Source organism: Prinia subflava, chromosome 2 (genome assembly GCF_021018805.1).
Source record: "Prinia subflava isolate CZ2003 ecotype Zambia chromosome 2, Cam_Psub_1.2, whole genome shotgun sequence".
In the NCBI taxonomy this organism is placed as follows: Eukaryota; Metazoa; Chordata; class Aves; order Passeriformes; family Cisticolidae; genus Prinia; species Prinia subflava.
The window spans coordinates 105846315-105861864 of NC_086248.1; the positions used below are offsets into that span (position 1 = coordinate 105846315).

At 43.4% G+C, this 15550-nt stretch overlaps 1 protein-coding gene across 6 annotated transcripts; it reads right to left on the reverse strand.

Moving 5' to 3' along the window:
- Positions 1-6623: 6623 nt before the first annotated feature.
- On the reverse strand, positions 6624-15272 carry FAM161A (FAM161 centrosomal protein A). 6 transcript variants are annotated; one of them, XM_063391458.1, is made up of 8 exons: positions 14771-15272; positions 13396-13643; positions 11780-12964; positions 11156-11323; positions 9231-9330; positions 8659-8810; positions 7659-8077; positions 6624-7556 (listed from the first exon to the last, which is right to left on the reverse strand). In XM_063391458.1, the coding sequence occupies exons 1-8, from the start codon at positions 14888-14890 to the stop codon at positions 7366-7368; spliced, it is 2583 nt and encodes an 860-aa protein (XP_063247528.1). In that variant the 5' UTR covers positions 14891-15272; the 3' UTR covers positions 6624-7365. The 6 variants fall into 6 exon arrangements, with proteins under 6 accessions (XP_063247528.1, XP_063247527.1, XP_063247531.1 ...); XM_063391457.1 differs by having other exon boundaries at positions 6624-8077; positions 14771-15265; XM_063391461.1 differs by having other exon boundaries at positions 6624-8077; positions 13396-13669; positions 14771-14906.
- Between the last annotated feature and the right edge of the window lie 278 nt (positions 15273-15550).

The following is a 15550-nucleotide window of genomic DNA, read 5'->3' on the forward strand; positions in this document are numbered from 1 at the left end:
TCCTGAGGAGGAGGTGGGTGAGATCCTGTTCCCTGTATCCGTCAAAGCTCTCACTTCTCTGACAAGGACCCGACCTCCCACCTCACTTTCTCAAATGCTTGCTCAGACTCCTGATGCTGAGCAGAAAACACTTCAGCTGTTTTTCAAAAGGAACATTTATCAGGTGGTGTCTTTCCCCCTTCCCAGGGCAGAGTATTAATTAAATTGGAGGACTCAAGAGCCTATCAGAAGGGATTCTGGATGGAGAGAAGGTGCAAACCCAGAGGACCAACATTAAATGCAGCCAGATGTTCTTCTGAAATGGAAAAGTTAAAAGTCCAAGCTCAAAAGGACAAAGAAAGGGAAAAAAATGAGAAATCTTGATTCTGAAAAATGAGAAGCTGCTTATCAGAGGAAATGTGGATGTGTGATGCCAGAGTGGGGCAGTTTTCCCTCCAGCTCCTGTGCTTCCTCTGAGGTGGTTTGACTTTTGAAATATATAAAAGAAAGGTGACTTCTTGTTTGTTTCCTCACTGGGAAAGATGGAACAGGAAGAGGGGGCAGGTTTTGCACCATTAATGTTGCAGGAGTAGAGGCATTCCCTTACTGTCTGCTGATATTGAAAACAGCCTGAAACGTCTTTTTAGCTTTTTACTGGGAAAATTAACAGGAATATCAAAGGATCATGTTAGGAAAGAAGCAAGCAGCATCAATATGAATTTTGTGTTTGCTGTGGTGTGAGGAGAAACACTGTATTGGTGGTGGCAGTGAAGATGGATTGTGGGGATGTAGGTGAGATATCCTAATGCTTCCATGTTCTCCAGGGATTGAGTCAGTTTACAGGTCACTGTTCTGGTCTGGGGTAAGGGGAATGGATAGATTGAAAAACCCCCAAACACTAACATGTCACATCCTGAGAACTGAGCTCTAATTCCTGTCGAGTCAGTGGTAGGGAATAAGTGCTCGGAAATGTGCTGTTCAGTGCTTTTCTGCCACACACCCCTCTTTTCCCAAGCTGGGATCCAGGCCTGATCAGCAGTTGGTCACTGAACATCTGCCCCTCACTTTCCTGACCTGCAGAGCTTTCCAGTGCTCTGGAGCACTGGAAAATGGCTGGAATTGTGCTCTAAGAAAACATTACCCCTGGACCAGCTTTGTTAACCTCTAGCAAGTCTCTTGAATCCTGCAGGCATTCAGTGCAAGCAAAGCACAAGCTGCTGCAGCACATTTGTGCCAGGGCTTCCTGATTCCAAGTGCAGTCAGATATGGCCTAAAATGAACCATTGTTGTAACAATGGCAAGAGAGGCTGGGGTGAAAATCATGTTATTTCCTTTGGAAAGAAAAGAGTTCTATTTTTGACTATTTTCCCCTTAATCTTACTATTTTGTTTTGCCAGTGTTTATAGTAGAGAGTACAATACTTCTTGTTATGATTGTTCTTTGTGTGACTGGGATATAAGTAGATGTTCTGCAGCAGATTGTCTGGGATACAGAGTCCAAAAAGATTATGCTGCAGGAAGTTCTAAAAAAAACCCCAAACCCTTACACAATCCCCCACTCTCTCCCTCCAAAAAGCCATAACCCAAACAAATAAAAACCCTAAATGACTGTCATAGTTCCAAAATAACTGTAAAAAAATGCGTGCTAGGCTTAAAACAGAAGTCTGGGGGAAATGATTGTCAGATGCCTCGGTGTATTTGAGAAGTGATTTATGTACATTAAACAGAAAATAGGAAACACGCACTTGGGCTGTGCTTGTGTGTTCTCACTGAGACAAATGAACAGCTCCTCTCATTCTTTGCTTCTCCATCTTTATTAGCAGTCATCTGATCTTCCCTCCCCTTCTGCTTCCACTAATCCTCACCAAAAGGGCTGGAAAGAACTTCTGTTGTGGTCTGGAGTGTTTTCCTGAGATTATTTCTACTGTTTCAGCAAGCTATGTAGAGTTAGTGGGTGCTCAGAAGGACTTTTTGATCTAAACAAGTGTTTGGTAACAGACATTGGTATAAAAAAAATTCACAGGTACTTCATTGACTATGTCGTTCTTCATGAGCCCTTTGTTCTCATTTATGGCCAGGGGATTGTATCCACAGCCATCTATGCACAAATGACAAACCATTTATCAGGCTATGATCTTTTCCATTATTTTGCAGGATGCTGCCTGAAGGAAACGGCAGAGCTGGAGGCTTGTGTTGAGTGGGTGATTTACGAATGGGGCTTGTGGCAGTGAGTTAAGATGGAGCACAACTCACCAATAAAAGGGAAGCAGGTTTTCAGTGTCTCTGTGCCATTGTTAAGGTAATGTGTTTTACTGAGGTTTTGATAAAACTGGTATTTAAAGAAAATTCCCCAAATCTAACCCCACAATGGAAACTACCTGGTTATTGCAAGATGATTTGCCTAAGTAGGCAAATTGGGATGTGCAGCTTCTTTGGATAATTTTGTGCTCTGATCTGAGAAACCTTCAGGCATCTCATCTACAGACTTGGCTCTTTCATTCTTATATTTGGCCTTTCCAGATTTTTTTTTTCCTGAGGAATTCAAGGCTTTTTACAGACTTTGTAGCGTTTTCTTTGTCAAGACACAAGGCTTGTGAGAACAGGGTGGAAAGCACGGAGAGTGCTGGAAGGTCCTCGTGTACCTGGATGTTCCCCACTTGGTTTCGCTGCCCCTTCGGCTGCCAGCAGTAGCAGGGAATGGAAATTCTTTTGGGATATGGCAACTCTGACTCGAAAAGAAGAGTTCTATTCCACAGAACCCTCTTCCAGGGTGAATTTTATTTTCATTTAGTGTGAAATCGAGTGCACTCACAGGTAACCAGTGCAGAGTTCAGCTCTGTGCCCTCAAATGGGATTTTGGAATTTTCCGCATTTTGGAACTGCTGGCTCTGCTTCAGGGTGGGAGGGCAGAGAGCTGAGTTGGGTGTGGTGCTGCCTGTGAGGTGTCTGAGAGAGAATTGACTGTTGCATAAAACTGAGCAGCTTTTTCCTAGTTACCCTTTACACAAAGTTGAATATTACCCAGGAGTTGTGTGGCTGGTTGGAAACTGAGGGCTCTTTCTGGGCCACACTGAGCTTCCTTTCAGTGGGAGAGGGAGGAGAGGGGGCTGTGGGAACAGGAGGGGCTGTGTGCCAGTTCTCAGGGTCAGGAACAGGCTGGGGCAGGCAAACAGGTACCCAGCCAGTTAAAACTCAGCCTCAGCTCGCTAGGCCTGAATTAAGTCAGCATTAAGAGAGTACCAGGAGAAGGAAGGTTTCACCCAGGAATAAAGCGTGAGTCTGGTTAACCAGCAAGGGATCTAGGGAACCCTCACGGCCCCGGGAAGTCTCCGAGTTTTGCAGTATCACAGATTTGATGAAGCCATTGACAGGAGTTTGTTAGGAGCGGGTATTTTCCAGTGGCACCATGCGTGCCAGTCGGATGAGGGGCGGCCCTTTGGGCTGGAATTCTGCTCTGAAATGTTTGCAGTCACATTTTTGGTTAGAAAACTCAGAGTCCCAAGCCCCAGACCGGTCATTTTCTAGGGCTGTTGCCTCTCACTCAGGTGTTTGTGTGGCCCTCCAGTGTCAGATGTGAGAGCTCATTGCTTGAGAAGCTGGGATGCTGCCCTCGGCAGTGCCTTGGGGATAAAGGTGTTACAGGATGGAGCTCCCCGGAGCAGAGCTTAATCGGAGTGACACACACAAAAAGCTGATCTTTGATTGTTTGCTTCTGCTGCTTACTACAAGCATAATTTGTGTGTCTTTTACCCATCTTAGAAAGCGTGGGATGGCATGGAACACACATTAAAGTACAGCAAGTTAACCTGAGAACAAGGTACACCTACAAGTGGGGAAATCTGGGTCTGAAATAATCTGAATAATGTGGTTTGTATCAATTCATTATCCTGGCAACCGGAATTTCCTGGCTGTGTTGGTAGTGTGGCTGCTACAGTCCATCAGCAACCTGCCTAATCTTACTAACCTTCTTATTGGAACCTGCCTAACTATTGTGTAATCTGCTTGTGGTAGTAAGCCCTGACTATTAATGGTAAGTTTTGAGCTGTGCAGGTGCAAATATTCTTGTTTTCAGTCCTGTTGACAACTGACTTGCACGGCGTTTGTGCTCGTGGAATTAAACATGGTCTCTCTTACGGTGTTAATTACCAGAAATTATGAGTATCTCCCGCCTATTAACATCTGCCTCCTCTGTGCTGCAGCCACGTGGGCATGTGGGGGATTGTCCCACCGGCTAATCCTGGGATGCAATTCCGTGGGACACGGATCACAACTGGCCACAGCTGATGGGGGGCGGTCCTGCTGTCCCTCCTGACCTTCACCCCGTACCACTCTGCTCATGTCTGGGTGCTTTGCCTTGTCCCTGGCACCCCTGCTCCATCTGACTGCTGTGATTTTAGTAGACAGGAGAGACAGGAATTTTTCTGGTACTATTTGTGAGTCTTAGTTCATTCCTCAGATACCTGGAATTCCTATTGAAGAAAGAAGCAAATTTGAGTTTTGCTGGAGTACACAAGGACTTTATTTGTTCTCCCCTAAAGCCAAGTAATTCCCAAAAGAGATGTAAAACTATAATTCCACTGGAGGGTGAGGAGAACAGACACAAAACTATTTTTAATTTTATCTCATGTTATCTAATTCATCACATTTCATTATTTTAATGGTTGTAAGCCAGCAGCTGCCATATCTTGTAATAATGGACTGGACAGTGTTCTTGGACAAAGGTAATCTGTATACAAAACTCATGTTTGACTTCAGTTTGTGGGCAGTGGGACAGACACACTGCCAGAAATCATTTTTAATAATATATCTTGATCTTTAGAGTGCCTCTTATCTGCCAAGCTCAGGCAAATGTTTTGCTTGCTGCCATTAGAGAAGCCTTGAGGATTCTACATGAGATCATAATTAATTCCAAAGTAAGGATGGCTTTAAACATTTTCTTCAAGAATTTGAATTCTTTTGTTATTCTCTTCATCTGGAGCAGCTGTAAAAGGTAATGATGTAATAATTTTTTCCTCAGAGGAAAAGAGAACATAATCTGCTTGGTGTTGTGATAACTATGTACAGGAGGGGATGGTTTCTAGAGGAAGCAATATTGTAAATACAAAAAATGCTTCAAAAAGCACAACATCCTAAACTTCTGGCTTGTTTCAGAATATAAATATAATTATTACATAGAAACACTATTCTTGCACTTCAGAATTATTTCATACTACCGTTCACATGCAAAGTTCCCCCCTTCTTCCCATGTGGTATTTTTAATCCTTTTTTCAGATACACCTTTCTCATTTTCTTTGCAAATTTTTGAACGTGTTCCTACTTTTGTGCTGCGGCCATTAATTAAAATATTAAAGACAGAATATTCAGGAATCTGTGGGAAACTTTCCTATTCCTCTTCCTCCTGCTAGGTAGCTTCCCTGAAAGCACAATTCATCAGCATTTCTCCTCTAATGAGCTTTGTGCCTTAAAATGCTTCTATTGCATCACCTTTGGATTTTGATTTTCACGTTCAAGTTATTGGGGGTTTTGCTTTTAGATACAGTTTTGGGGTTTTACCCAGTGCTCTCATCCTATTAGTTATTCTGGAGTCTCTACATTTAAATAATCCTCCTTGGGAAAAAAATAAAAGGAAAAAAAAAGAGGTCAAATGATGACTTGGTTTTTAGGCCAGACTATTTTTCATCTCCTGACAGGTGTACGTGGCTCTTTGTCTGAAATATTTTTTACTGCTGTACTTTCCTTCACGAGGTTTAATTCACCCTGACCTGTCTGTCTCAATTTCTATTCTGTCACCTCTGATTTTTCTTTGCTTTTTAATTCCTCATTGGAATGTTTATCCCTTTACATTTGTAATGCAATTTCTGACAGCTTTTTTGACTTAAATCTCATTATCCTCCCCATGTGAAAAGCTCTGCTGTTCCAAGTGATTTCCATAAGTGGTTCCTTTAATACCTCAAGGTTTGATCTCCCATTCATGAGGATCTTTCTTTTCCTACAGAAAGGTTGGTTTCTTTAAGATCCTTTGCTAGCAAATTATGTCCTAGAAAAGCTTCCTGGAAATCTTGGGGAACCGTAATCAACTAGATCTCCTTAGTCCACAAAATTCTGTTTTTCTTTTCCAGAAATGCTAAAAAAGCTGAGGTATAACCTCCAAAAACTGTCCTAACTCTTCCTGGTTATATCATATTTATCATGTTAATTAATTCTGTTATTATTAAGGTTTATATTTAAAATATTTAAAAATTCAGTGACAAACTCAATGTAGATCATACACAGGTTCCAAAATCCTTCTAAAACCTTAAAAAAGCATTGGTTTTGCTACTTTCTCTACATCTAGAGGAATTTTAGTGGTATTTTTAATCCCTATGTTAGTAGTTCAACAATTCTATATTTGTTCTTTTAGAACACTTAGTTGAGTGCTGTTAAATATTAAAAACAGATTTGACTTTTTTTTTCCTTTGAAATCACTTCAAATAATCTGAGAAAAAACCCCATAATTTAGATCTCCTCTGCCTTCTTCCAGGAAAGGATTTGATTTCCTAAAGAGACAAGTACCAGTCATATGTGATTGGTAATTGTACAACTTTTCAGAATTACAGACTACTGACAACCATAAGCAAACTTCCTTGTGAAGCAAGGATTCATATTTTCACAGATATTTTATTCAAGTTTTAAAAAAAGTTTCAAGTTCACATTAGTCATGTTCACACTTCAGAAATAAATAAAAGTAAGAATGCTTTAAAAACTTCCAAACACAGAGAAACTGTGTAAGAAAATAAGGAGGAAAAAATAATAAAAGATTTTTTAGCAAGTCAGTAATAGTAGAAGGTACTACTAATATAAGAAAAAAAAAACCAAACCAAATCCCAAACATATTTTGGGGAGTTTTTTTGGAATAGTTGAAGTCCTGAGTAGCCAGTGTGTAAGAAGAGGTATGGAAGCACTTCCTTGCATAGTTTCACACAACTAGAGTTACCTGAGGTAAAAAGATTCCCCTTTTCCAGGGACAAAATGGCAATTCCTGCTCCAAAGTCATCCCTGGCTTTGCCAGCCCATGGGAAGAGCTGGATGTGAGCCCTCAGCATTGCACAGCACACCGTGTAATTTATTATTAAACAATGAGGTTGCAGCTCATTTTAAAAACAGAGGTGCACTAACGTCACAGGAGAGCGCAATAAAGAAGAATAATACAAAAGTCAATTATTTTCTTGGTGAAAACTAGGAACCTGAGCTTTCTTACTGGAAAACAGAATTCCTGCACTAGCAGGCCCTTTAAACTAAGAGGGAAAAATGCCCAGAATTTTGGATGTATAGAAAAGCACAAGGTTTTTCTCTGGTGTCTGTTCCACAGCCAGCAGTGGAAGAGGTTGCTGAGTGCCAGCCCTTCCTGTCAGTGCCCTTCCTCATCACTGGGCTTCTCCTCAGAGCCTTCGCTCTCATACTCCTCATCCTCATCCTGGAAGGCACCCTCGGCTTCGGGGTCTGACTGAGCTTCCTCTTCTTGCTTATGGGACCTGTCAGACTGAGAACTGGGGGTGGACTCATCCTCCTCTTCCTCCTGGGAATGGCCACAGGATGAGCCTGCCTTTGCTTCCTCTTCTTCCTCCTCCTGGGAATGGCCACGGGATGAGCCTGCCTTTGCTTCCTCTTCTTCCTCCTCCTGGGAATGGCCACGGGATGGGCCTGCCTTTGCTTCCTCTTCTTCTTCCTCCTCCTGGGAATGGTCAAGAGATGGGCCTGCTTTTCCCTCTTCCTCCTCCTCCTCCTGGGAATGGCCAAGTGACAGGTCTGCCTTGGCTTCCTCTTCCTCCTCCTCCTCTTCCTCCTCCTCCTGGGAATGACCAAGTGATGGGTCTGACTTTGCTTCCTCCTCGTCATCCTCCTCCTCATCACTGTGCCAGCCGGATTCAGCCTCAAGGACATCAGGGCTGGCTCTGGCCCTGTCCCCATCCTCCAGATCACTGCACTGCTCATCTGGGGTGGAGGTTTTGATACCTTTTCCGTTCTCTTCCTCCTCCTCCTCCCAGGACTGCTCAGACTGGGGATTGTCACCAGCTGCTTCCTCAAAGGACTCCCTTTTTTTCACTTTAACCCTGGTGATTCTGAAAAGACAAATGGGGTTTTATTTTCTGGGAAGATGCTTTCTAGGAGGTGTTAAATCACCTTTATGTAACCCAGCACAAAGCCTGGTAGTCCTGGCTGGGGTGGAACTGGGGAAGGAAAAGGGAAGGGGGAACACAAGAATCTCTCTTTATGCTAAAAGTAACTCAACAATATTGCTTTATATATTCCATTAAAAAAAATCTGCTTTCTTTTAAATCATAACACCCAGTAAGTTCTAAAAACTATTTTTAATAAGGCCCATTTAAAAAATTTAGAATTTAAAGGGGATGACTTACAACAACCTGACAGAATTTTTGATGAAAGGAATAAACAAGAAATGTTTTTCTTCATTTTTCTTTGAAGTGCATTACATAACATAACCAGTTTGATTAAGCAGCTCTCTTTTATGAATTAATATTTAATTCAGGAAAAACAATCAAAAACGCATATTAATGCTAACATACCACAGAGTCAAAGTTTTAACTAAAATCATTAAAAAACCCTTAAATCTAAACATGAAAAATTTTCTAATTATTAGATATGTAGTGGGTAAAAAGAAAAAGCCTTCAGTCATCTGTACCTTCTTCTGACAGTGATGGAGGTAAAATCTCCAGCAGTGGAGAACTGCACTGACTTGGCTGCTCCTCCTTTCTTCGAAACAAACTCTGGGCAGATCCCCAGTGCTCTCAGTCTGTTTGAATAATACTTCTCTGCAGCAATTCTGGCATTTTTCTGTAGAAAAACCACAATGGTTAAATGTTATCTAATGCATTAAATGCCTGGCTTTTGATACTTTTATTTATTATTAGTCCTCTGATTTACTAATTGCAGCTGACGAGTGGAAATGATTATTCACTGCAGGTAAGAAGGGCAAAACAATCCTTGAAAATTTTATACCAGATTTTACTTTTCTGTACCAGCAGTGTTTGGTTGTGGTCAGAGTTACTCATAACCGAACCAGACACAATTACAATTTCTCTGTTCCCATATCTCAAAAATTACTGATATTTATATGGAGATGGGACAACAGAGATTGAAATAGAGAGATACTGCCCTGAAAAGTGTTTTTGAACTATCTTCTAAAAACATCAGGCTACAAATGTCTGATTCAGTATCAGTCAAGATTAATTAGTAGTTCAGAAACAAGGCAACCTGAGTCACTCTTTCAAAAAGCAATGGCATTTGCTTTACTCTTTCTTCCATTTCTTGCAATTCTTGCAAATATTCCTGCCTTCTCTGCTTCTCGTTGTTCCTAAGGGGAGCAGAGTACAAGAGAAATAATTATTAATTTATAGTACAAGGAGTAATTTTCTGTGGCAGTTAAATTGCTCTTAACAAATTAAATGTTGTCATACTTCAAGATACGTAAAAGGTACTGAACAATTCATCTCTGAAGGAGTCACTTTGGCTAAGCAGAGGCAGGTCCTGGCTACTGGACTTAAGTAGAGGCTGAGTTTGGATTCTTGGGGTTTTTTGGTAAAAAATTTGGATGATTAGGGTATTTTACATGCTGATTTCATATAGATCCTCCAGTTGTTCAAAGCAAAATTAAACAGAACACACCTTAGGAAATTAGGAGCATTAAATAAAAATCAGTACTTTTAAAGTCTGATGAGGAAAATCTAGCTACTTTAGCAGTTGATCACCCGAGAGATGTGGCCATGTTCTGCATCATGGAACACTTTTTTTCCTGAGGTGGTTTGTCAATACAGCAGGATAATGAAACAGTTGATTCATAAGTGAAATGATCTCTGGGATCACAGGGAGCATTGGATAATCCAGGTGGAAGGGGCTGTAACCCTTCCTCGGTGTGGGACAGGCAGCTCTGTGAACTGGGCAGATCTGGCACTGCAGGTCAGACACTCCAGGGCAAGGACAAGACCAAGGGGGACATTTTACACCTCTGCTTCCTCCAGCCCCTCTCCCTGACCATCCCTGGACTCCTCACCAGGCTGGGAAGTGAACTTCCATGCTGCTCCTTGCTTTGGAAGGAGACCTTACTGCCCAGAGGTGCTGAAATGAGCATTATCAGGTGTAACATTTGCACCAGCCTCCTGCACCAGCATCAGGGAGGGGAGCTGGCTTTGAACAGCAGCATTTTACACCCAGACAAGAGCTCCTGAAGTCTGACTAAGCTCAACACTGTGATGTGAAATTTGCTGTTGAATGAACTCAAATCACATCTACAAACACCTACTGACTCTCTTAATTCTCTACCAACTCTGACTCCTGTCTGCTTCTGTCCCGGAGTCAGCAGACTCCTGCTCGAGGACACAGGGACTATAAGGCTCCTGTTATTAGCAGTATGCCAGGTTACTGGAAATTAGGATTTGTGCTTGCTGCCCAAGAATCCTGCCCCGGCATGAAGCAACAGGTGCAGAGCAGTCAGGGCCTCTCACAATCCCCACGTAACAGCACCTTAAATTGACAATAGTGCAGCAGTACCACCGTGCCAGGCCGGATCACAAAGCCCACTAAAGGCTTGTTCAGACAAGATCGATTTTTCTTAGGATTAGAAAAGCAGAAAGGGTTAAATTAGCCCCAAACATTAAGCAGCAGTCACGGGGTTAGAGCTGTGTCAGAGCTGGAGCCATCTGGAGTGGCAGCTTACAGCACTCTGAGAGGTGTTGTTTGTTCCCTGTGTGCTCAGTCATACACAGTCTTTGCACTGCATCTCTACTCCAGGGAACCTTGGATCCCACTCCTCCTGAACACCAGCAGCTTCCTCAGTCACTGCTGTGACACTGTGAAGTTAAAATATTTCTGCTTTAATTTCCCTCTTCAGTGGGACCTGCTGGGATAAAGAAGTGAATTGTGAAATGTTCAAAAGTTGTACCAACACCAGTGCACTACCCAGCTCTGCAAGGATATCCTGTATCCACACCGTTCCTTTTCCTTTTGATTTTTATAACCTTTTCCAGCTGCTTGCACCATGTTTAATTGACCACATGTAAGTATCTAAACTTAGACCACGCTATTTTTTACACACTGTATGTTTAACATACAGTGCAATCCCAAACCTCTCCTTCTCATTGTTGAGTGAGGTGTTCAGGATTCAGGGGAATGCAACAAAATACCTGAATGTTTTTAATCTGGATTTAGACACCTGAGCTAGGCTCTGATGTGGGTCATTGGCCTCAGCCCGAGCCATCACAATTTTCTGGAATTTTTTCGTTCTTTGTTTCTGCTTGGTTCTGTTCCTTTTTTGTTGTTCTTCCAGTTTTCTCTTTGCATCAAGGGAATTCCTGGTGAGGAAAATAAACTAAGGCTGAATTCATCTTAAATCTAGAGCAAGACTTCAAAGGAAGCTTTGAAAAAGATGATTCTAAAGAAGAAAACAGGGTGAAAACAGGGTTGCTATGACAGGACACAAGGTATGTGCCATTTTAAGGGATTCAGGATATCCTGGGAAACAGCAGTCATTTGTCCTCTTCCTAGGGACACGCTGACAAAAATGCACTAGTGTTCCTTTAACAATAATAAAGACCAATTACGTACTATATTTAAATATTTTAAGATTCTTATTATAAGCTTTTATATTAACAAATTAAGTCCTATATTCACTGCATGGAAGAATTAACTACATATGTAAAAATACCAAAAATAACACCAAATAAGGTACCAAATATATACCAATACCAAAAAAAAAAAGAAATCTACTTTTCAAGTATATATAAAGTAGAGCATCTCTAAGCAGTCACCTTAGGGCTTCCAGTCGTCGTCTCGTGGATTCTGTGCTTTTGGGAGATTTGGATTGTGCTCCTCCCAAGAGATGTGGGTTTGCCCCTGCCTGCCCCATCTGAGGTTTCCGTCTCGGAGAGGCAAATGGCCACCGTGTTTCCTTCAATTTCTCTTCATCCTCTTGAATGTCCTTCAAGATCTTGTCCTTTTTTGAGGGGATGTACGAAGTACAAAGGTGGAAAGGCTCACAGACCGTGAGGTGTTTCACTTTTTTCTGTTGCAGGAGGCGTTTCTGGAATTTCTCATGTAGGAGTTCAAAATTGGGAATGCTTGATTTGATCTTGGGTTTGTGCTCCGTCCGCTTCGGCTCGGTGCTCTTGTGTTTTTTCTTTTTGTTGGTCTCTTTCAAGGCCAGTCTGCTGTTGGGCACAGATGAATTTCGTAGCAGCTCCTCAGCTCTCATCTTGATCCTGATCTCCCTGTAGAGCTCCTCCTTCTTTAGCTTGTCATTGAAATCTGGACTATAAACACATTTCGGGACCGGTTTCGCTCTGAACGCTTTCGTTTTATTTTCAGGTGGGGGAACGTCCTTCAACAGCATTTTCCTGGTTTCACTCCTTTGCCTCTCTCTCTCAATGAATTTAAATGGCTTTTGGGAAGCCAGGAGCTTGAGCTTGCTCCTCTCCCTCACAGACCTCCTGCGCTCCTCGTTCCGCTGCACGATGTCGTGGTAGAGCGGCAGGAACACGGCAGCGGGCACGGGATTGGCTCGGAACTTTTTCTGACACTCTGCTTCCTCCTCCAGCTGCTTCTTCAGTAGGTGATTCTCCAGCTCAATCTGTGACTTGGATTTGACGTTCTGCTCTTTCCTCTGAGCTTCTCTGATGGTCATCTGGAAAGGTTTGGGCACGGTGACTCTGGGAGACCACGCTTTCTGCTTCTTGTGCACCTTCCTGCAGGCTGGTGAGATGGGCGAGCTGTGCTTGGCACGGGAGATGTAGTCCTCCAGAGAGAACCCGTCCCACATTTTTTCAATCTGCTGCTTGGCAAACGAGGATGATCCAGTTTCACTGCCGTTCCCTTCAAACACTAATTCTTCATCAGACGTGTCCGATACGCTTGAGCCCAAGGGATCACTTAAGTCTGAGTCAGAAAAGGATTTGTGCAGGTTAAGAGGCTGATATGAACTCTTGTCCCAAGTTGGCCTTGAGAATAAGGGGAAAAAAACTTGATTTGAGCCAGTCCAACACTGATGCAAAGCCATTGACTTCCACCCTAAGGAATCATCACTAGAAACAAAAATGAGTGGCTGAGGGGGAAGAGAAGGGAAAAGAGCAGCACACGGGGTGCTCAGAGCAGATCCTGGGTTTAGTGTTGATCACCAAGTCACCATTTCCTGACTAGAGAAAGGCCCTGTGCTTTCCTAAATGTGCTGCCCAACCCCTGCTGCACACCCACCTTTAAACCTCACAGACCATTAGCCAGGTAATGAGCGTTTCTATTATCAAAATTGTTATTTTCTCTGGTTATGAGAGATGGGGAGTGTAACTTTCCAGCCCAGAAACACACCCTGCTGTTTTACAGCTGCCTGCAAAGCACTTGGGAATCTTCAGCTAAAAAGTGTCCCCAAACTCACCTACAGCACTTTGGAGAGGTGTCATTTCTCTTATCCAAGGCTTGTGCCCCTTTTAAATACAGCTTGTTCCGATACATACTTTCCAGTTTTGCCATGGTTTCCATGTGGGCATTCTTCAACTCTTCCAGCTTCATGTAATATTCTTGATTTGAATTGTACATTTTGGAAAGGTCTATCCACTTGTCACAGTCTCTCTTTGGAGGGGTGGTCTCCTCTCTGTTGGTGTTTGAATCCAAGTCAAAGCCATCCTAGAAGAGATGTTTGTAAATTTTTTCTGCTAGAAGGAAGGAGAACAAGGTACTTAATATTGCTTTATCCTAATTAGGTCTAATGAATGGTAAAGTAGAACAAATAGAGATACCTGTATACAAATGTTAATGTAGAAGTACACGGAATAATCATATTGCATATTAATTTATATCCTAAGGGTCCTATTTAAAGCCTGTAAAAATTCCCAAGTCTGCCCTGTAATCAGTATGTTTATAACAGGAAATATGATCAAAAGGACTTACCAAAAGGAAAAAAATTAACTGTTTTGTAAAATGTAATTCTTCCTTGATTACTGTGCAGCTCTAAAAATGCCTTTATTTACTAGCAAACAGAACCTCCTAGTTCCATAACCACTCTAAATATAACTCATTAGAGATGTGGTGCATAAATGTTTATTCCATTTCCATAACTTACTGTGAAATGACAGGGATTCTGCACAGCTTATATTTCCAATACTGTTTGGCAGATTGCAGCTGTGTGCAGCTAATGTTCTTTAAGTATTTTTAAAGCTTACACAAGTCAGAGAAGTTATTAAAGCCAGGTTAGTCAGCACGACAAAAGCTTCATTTGGTTCTAAGCAGCATATTTTAAAAAGTCACGGGCCAGTTTCCCTATAAAAAAATTAGAGGTTTTCCACACAGGGGTATTTTAATAAGCTTTGACATTCTAGCAAAAAAGTCTTGGTTATGTTTTGTCAGGTTTTCAGTGCAAAAATCTCTAAGTGCTTCTTCCCCCAGCAGTGACCTCATGCGATGGGAATTACAGGATTGATGCAGCGAATTTAAAGCGCCCACACCGAACCCCCAGGGCAGCACCCTCCTCCTCCCTGAATCTGCCGGTACCACAGTGTATGAGCCCAGTTTGTCTTCTCCTCCCAGAGCGCTCGCAGCCTCTCCCCGGGCAGGGCACGGCCATCTCCTGCAGCCGCCGTGCAGCCGCCGCGGTGCCACAAGCTCATTAAAGGATCGGCGCCGCGGCAGGGCCATCTGTCAGGTGTCCCCCGTGCCTGTGTGTCCCCTGTGCCGCGGGCGCTGCCGGCGGAGCAGCCCCAGGGGAAGCCCCGGGCCCGCGTCCCCGGAGCCCCTCCCGGCCGTGCCCGCGGTACCTGCGCGGCGGCGGGCGGCGGGCCCCGCTCGTAGAGCGCGGCGGGCGCCCGTGTGCGCGGGTCGAGCGGCGTGCGGAGGCAGGAGGCGGCCAGGCGGAAAGCCCGGTGCGCGTCCTCCATCCCCGGGGCGGGCAGGGGCCGCAGGCAGCGCGGGGAGGCGGCTCCGCTCCGCCCCGCCCCGCGGAGGCGGCCCCGGGGCGCGTTAACCGCCGGCCCGAGCCGCGCCGCCCCCGCCCCACACGCAGCCACAGCGCGCAGGGCTGAGCCGCACCCCGCCCGCGGCGCCGACCGTGCGGATCTGCGGGTGACTTTGCGGGATTTCAGTCGGAACCTCTAATTCTCATTGGCGAGCTCACGTTCTTTGCACCCTTCAGTTATTAAAGAAGCTCTTTCCATCTTGAAGTTTGTACTTCAAGTACGCAATTGCAGGGGTGAGGCTAAACCAGGATAAAGCAGGAACATTCTATCTTAGGAATATTCTATCCTAAACCAGCTTAAGCAGGAACGTTCTGGACCTATTTACTGTAGTGAAATTACAAATTCTTCTTGTGATGAAATCACAAACAGTTGTTGTTGTAATTCTTGTCAAGAATTTTAACTCTGTGATAATGGGGGCTGAAAGCTTTAATCATAGTACCTAAACTGAGAGAGCTGTTGGATGTGAAGCTGTGGGGTAAGGCACCATTTGCAATTTTAAACAGGCAATGAATAATTCATGCGGAGCATTAATGCCTAAATCGATTGTCTATTAATTAGTAGTTGAGTTATTCTGTTTGTTCT

Bases quoted from the DNA above. Each gene is read 5' to 3' on its own strand.
- FAM161A (XM_063391457.1), bottom strand. From the start codon at position 14,890: ATGGAGGACGCGCACCGGGCTTTCCGCCTGGCCGCCTCCTGCCTCCGC. The intron at 12,965-13,395 runs GTGAGTTTGGGG...CTTATTCTCAAG, and splicing joins ACCTCTCCAAAGTGCTGTAG to GCCAACTTGGGACAAGAGTT. The intron at 8,811-9,230 runs GTTGCCTTGTTT...GTTTTTCTACAG, and splicing joins TTTTTGAAAGAGTGACTCAG to AAAAATGCCAGAATTGCTGC.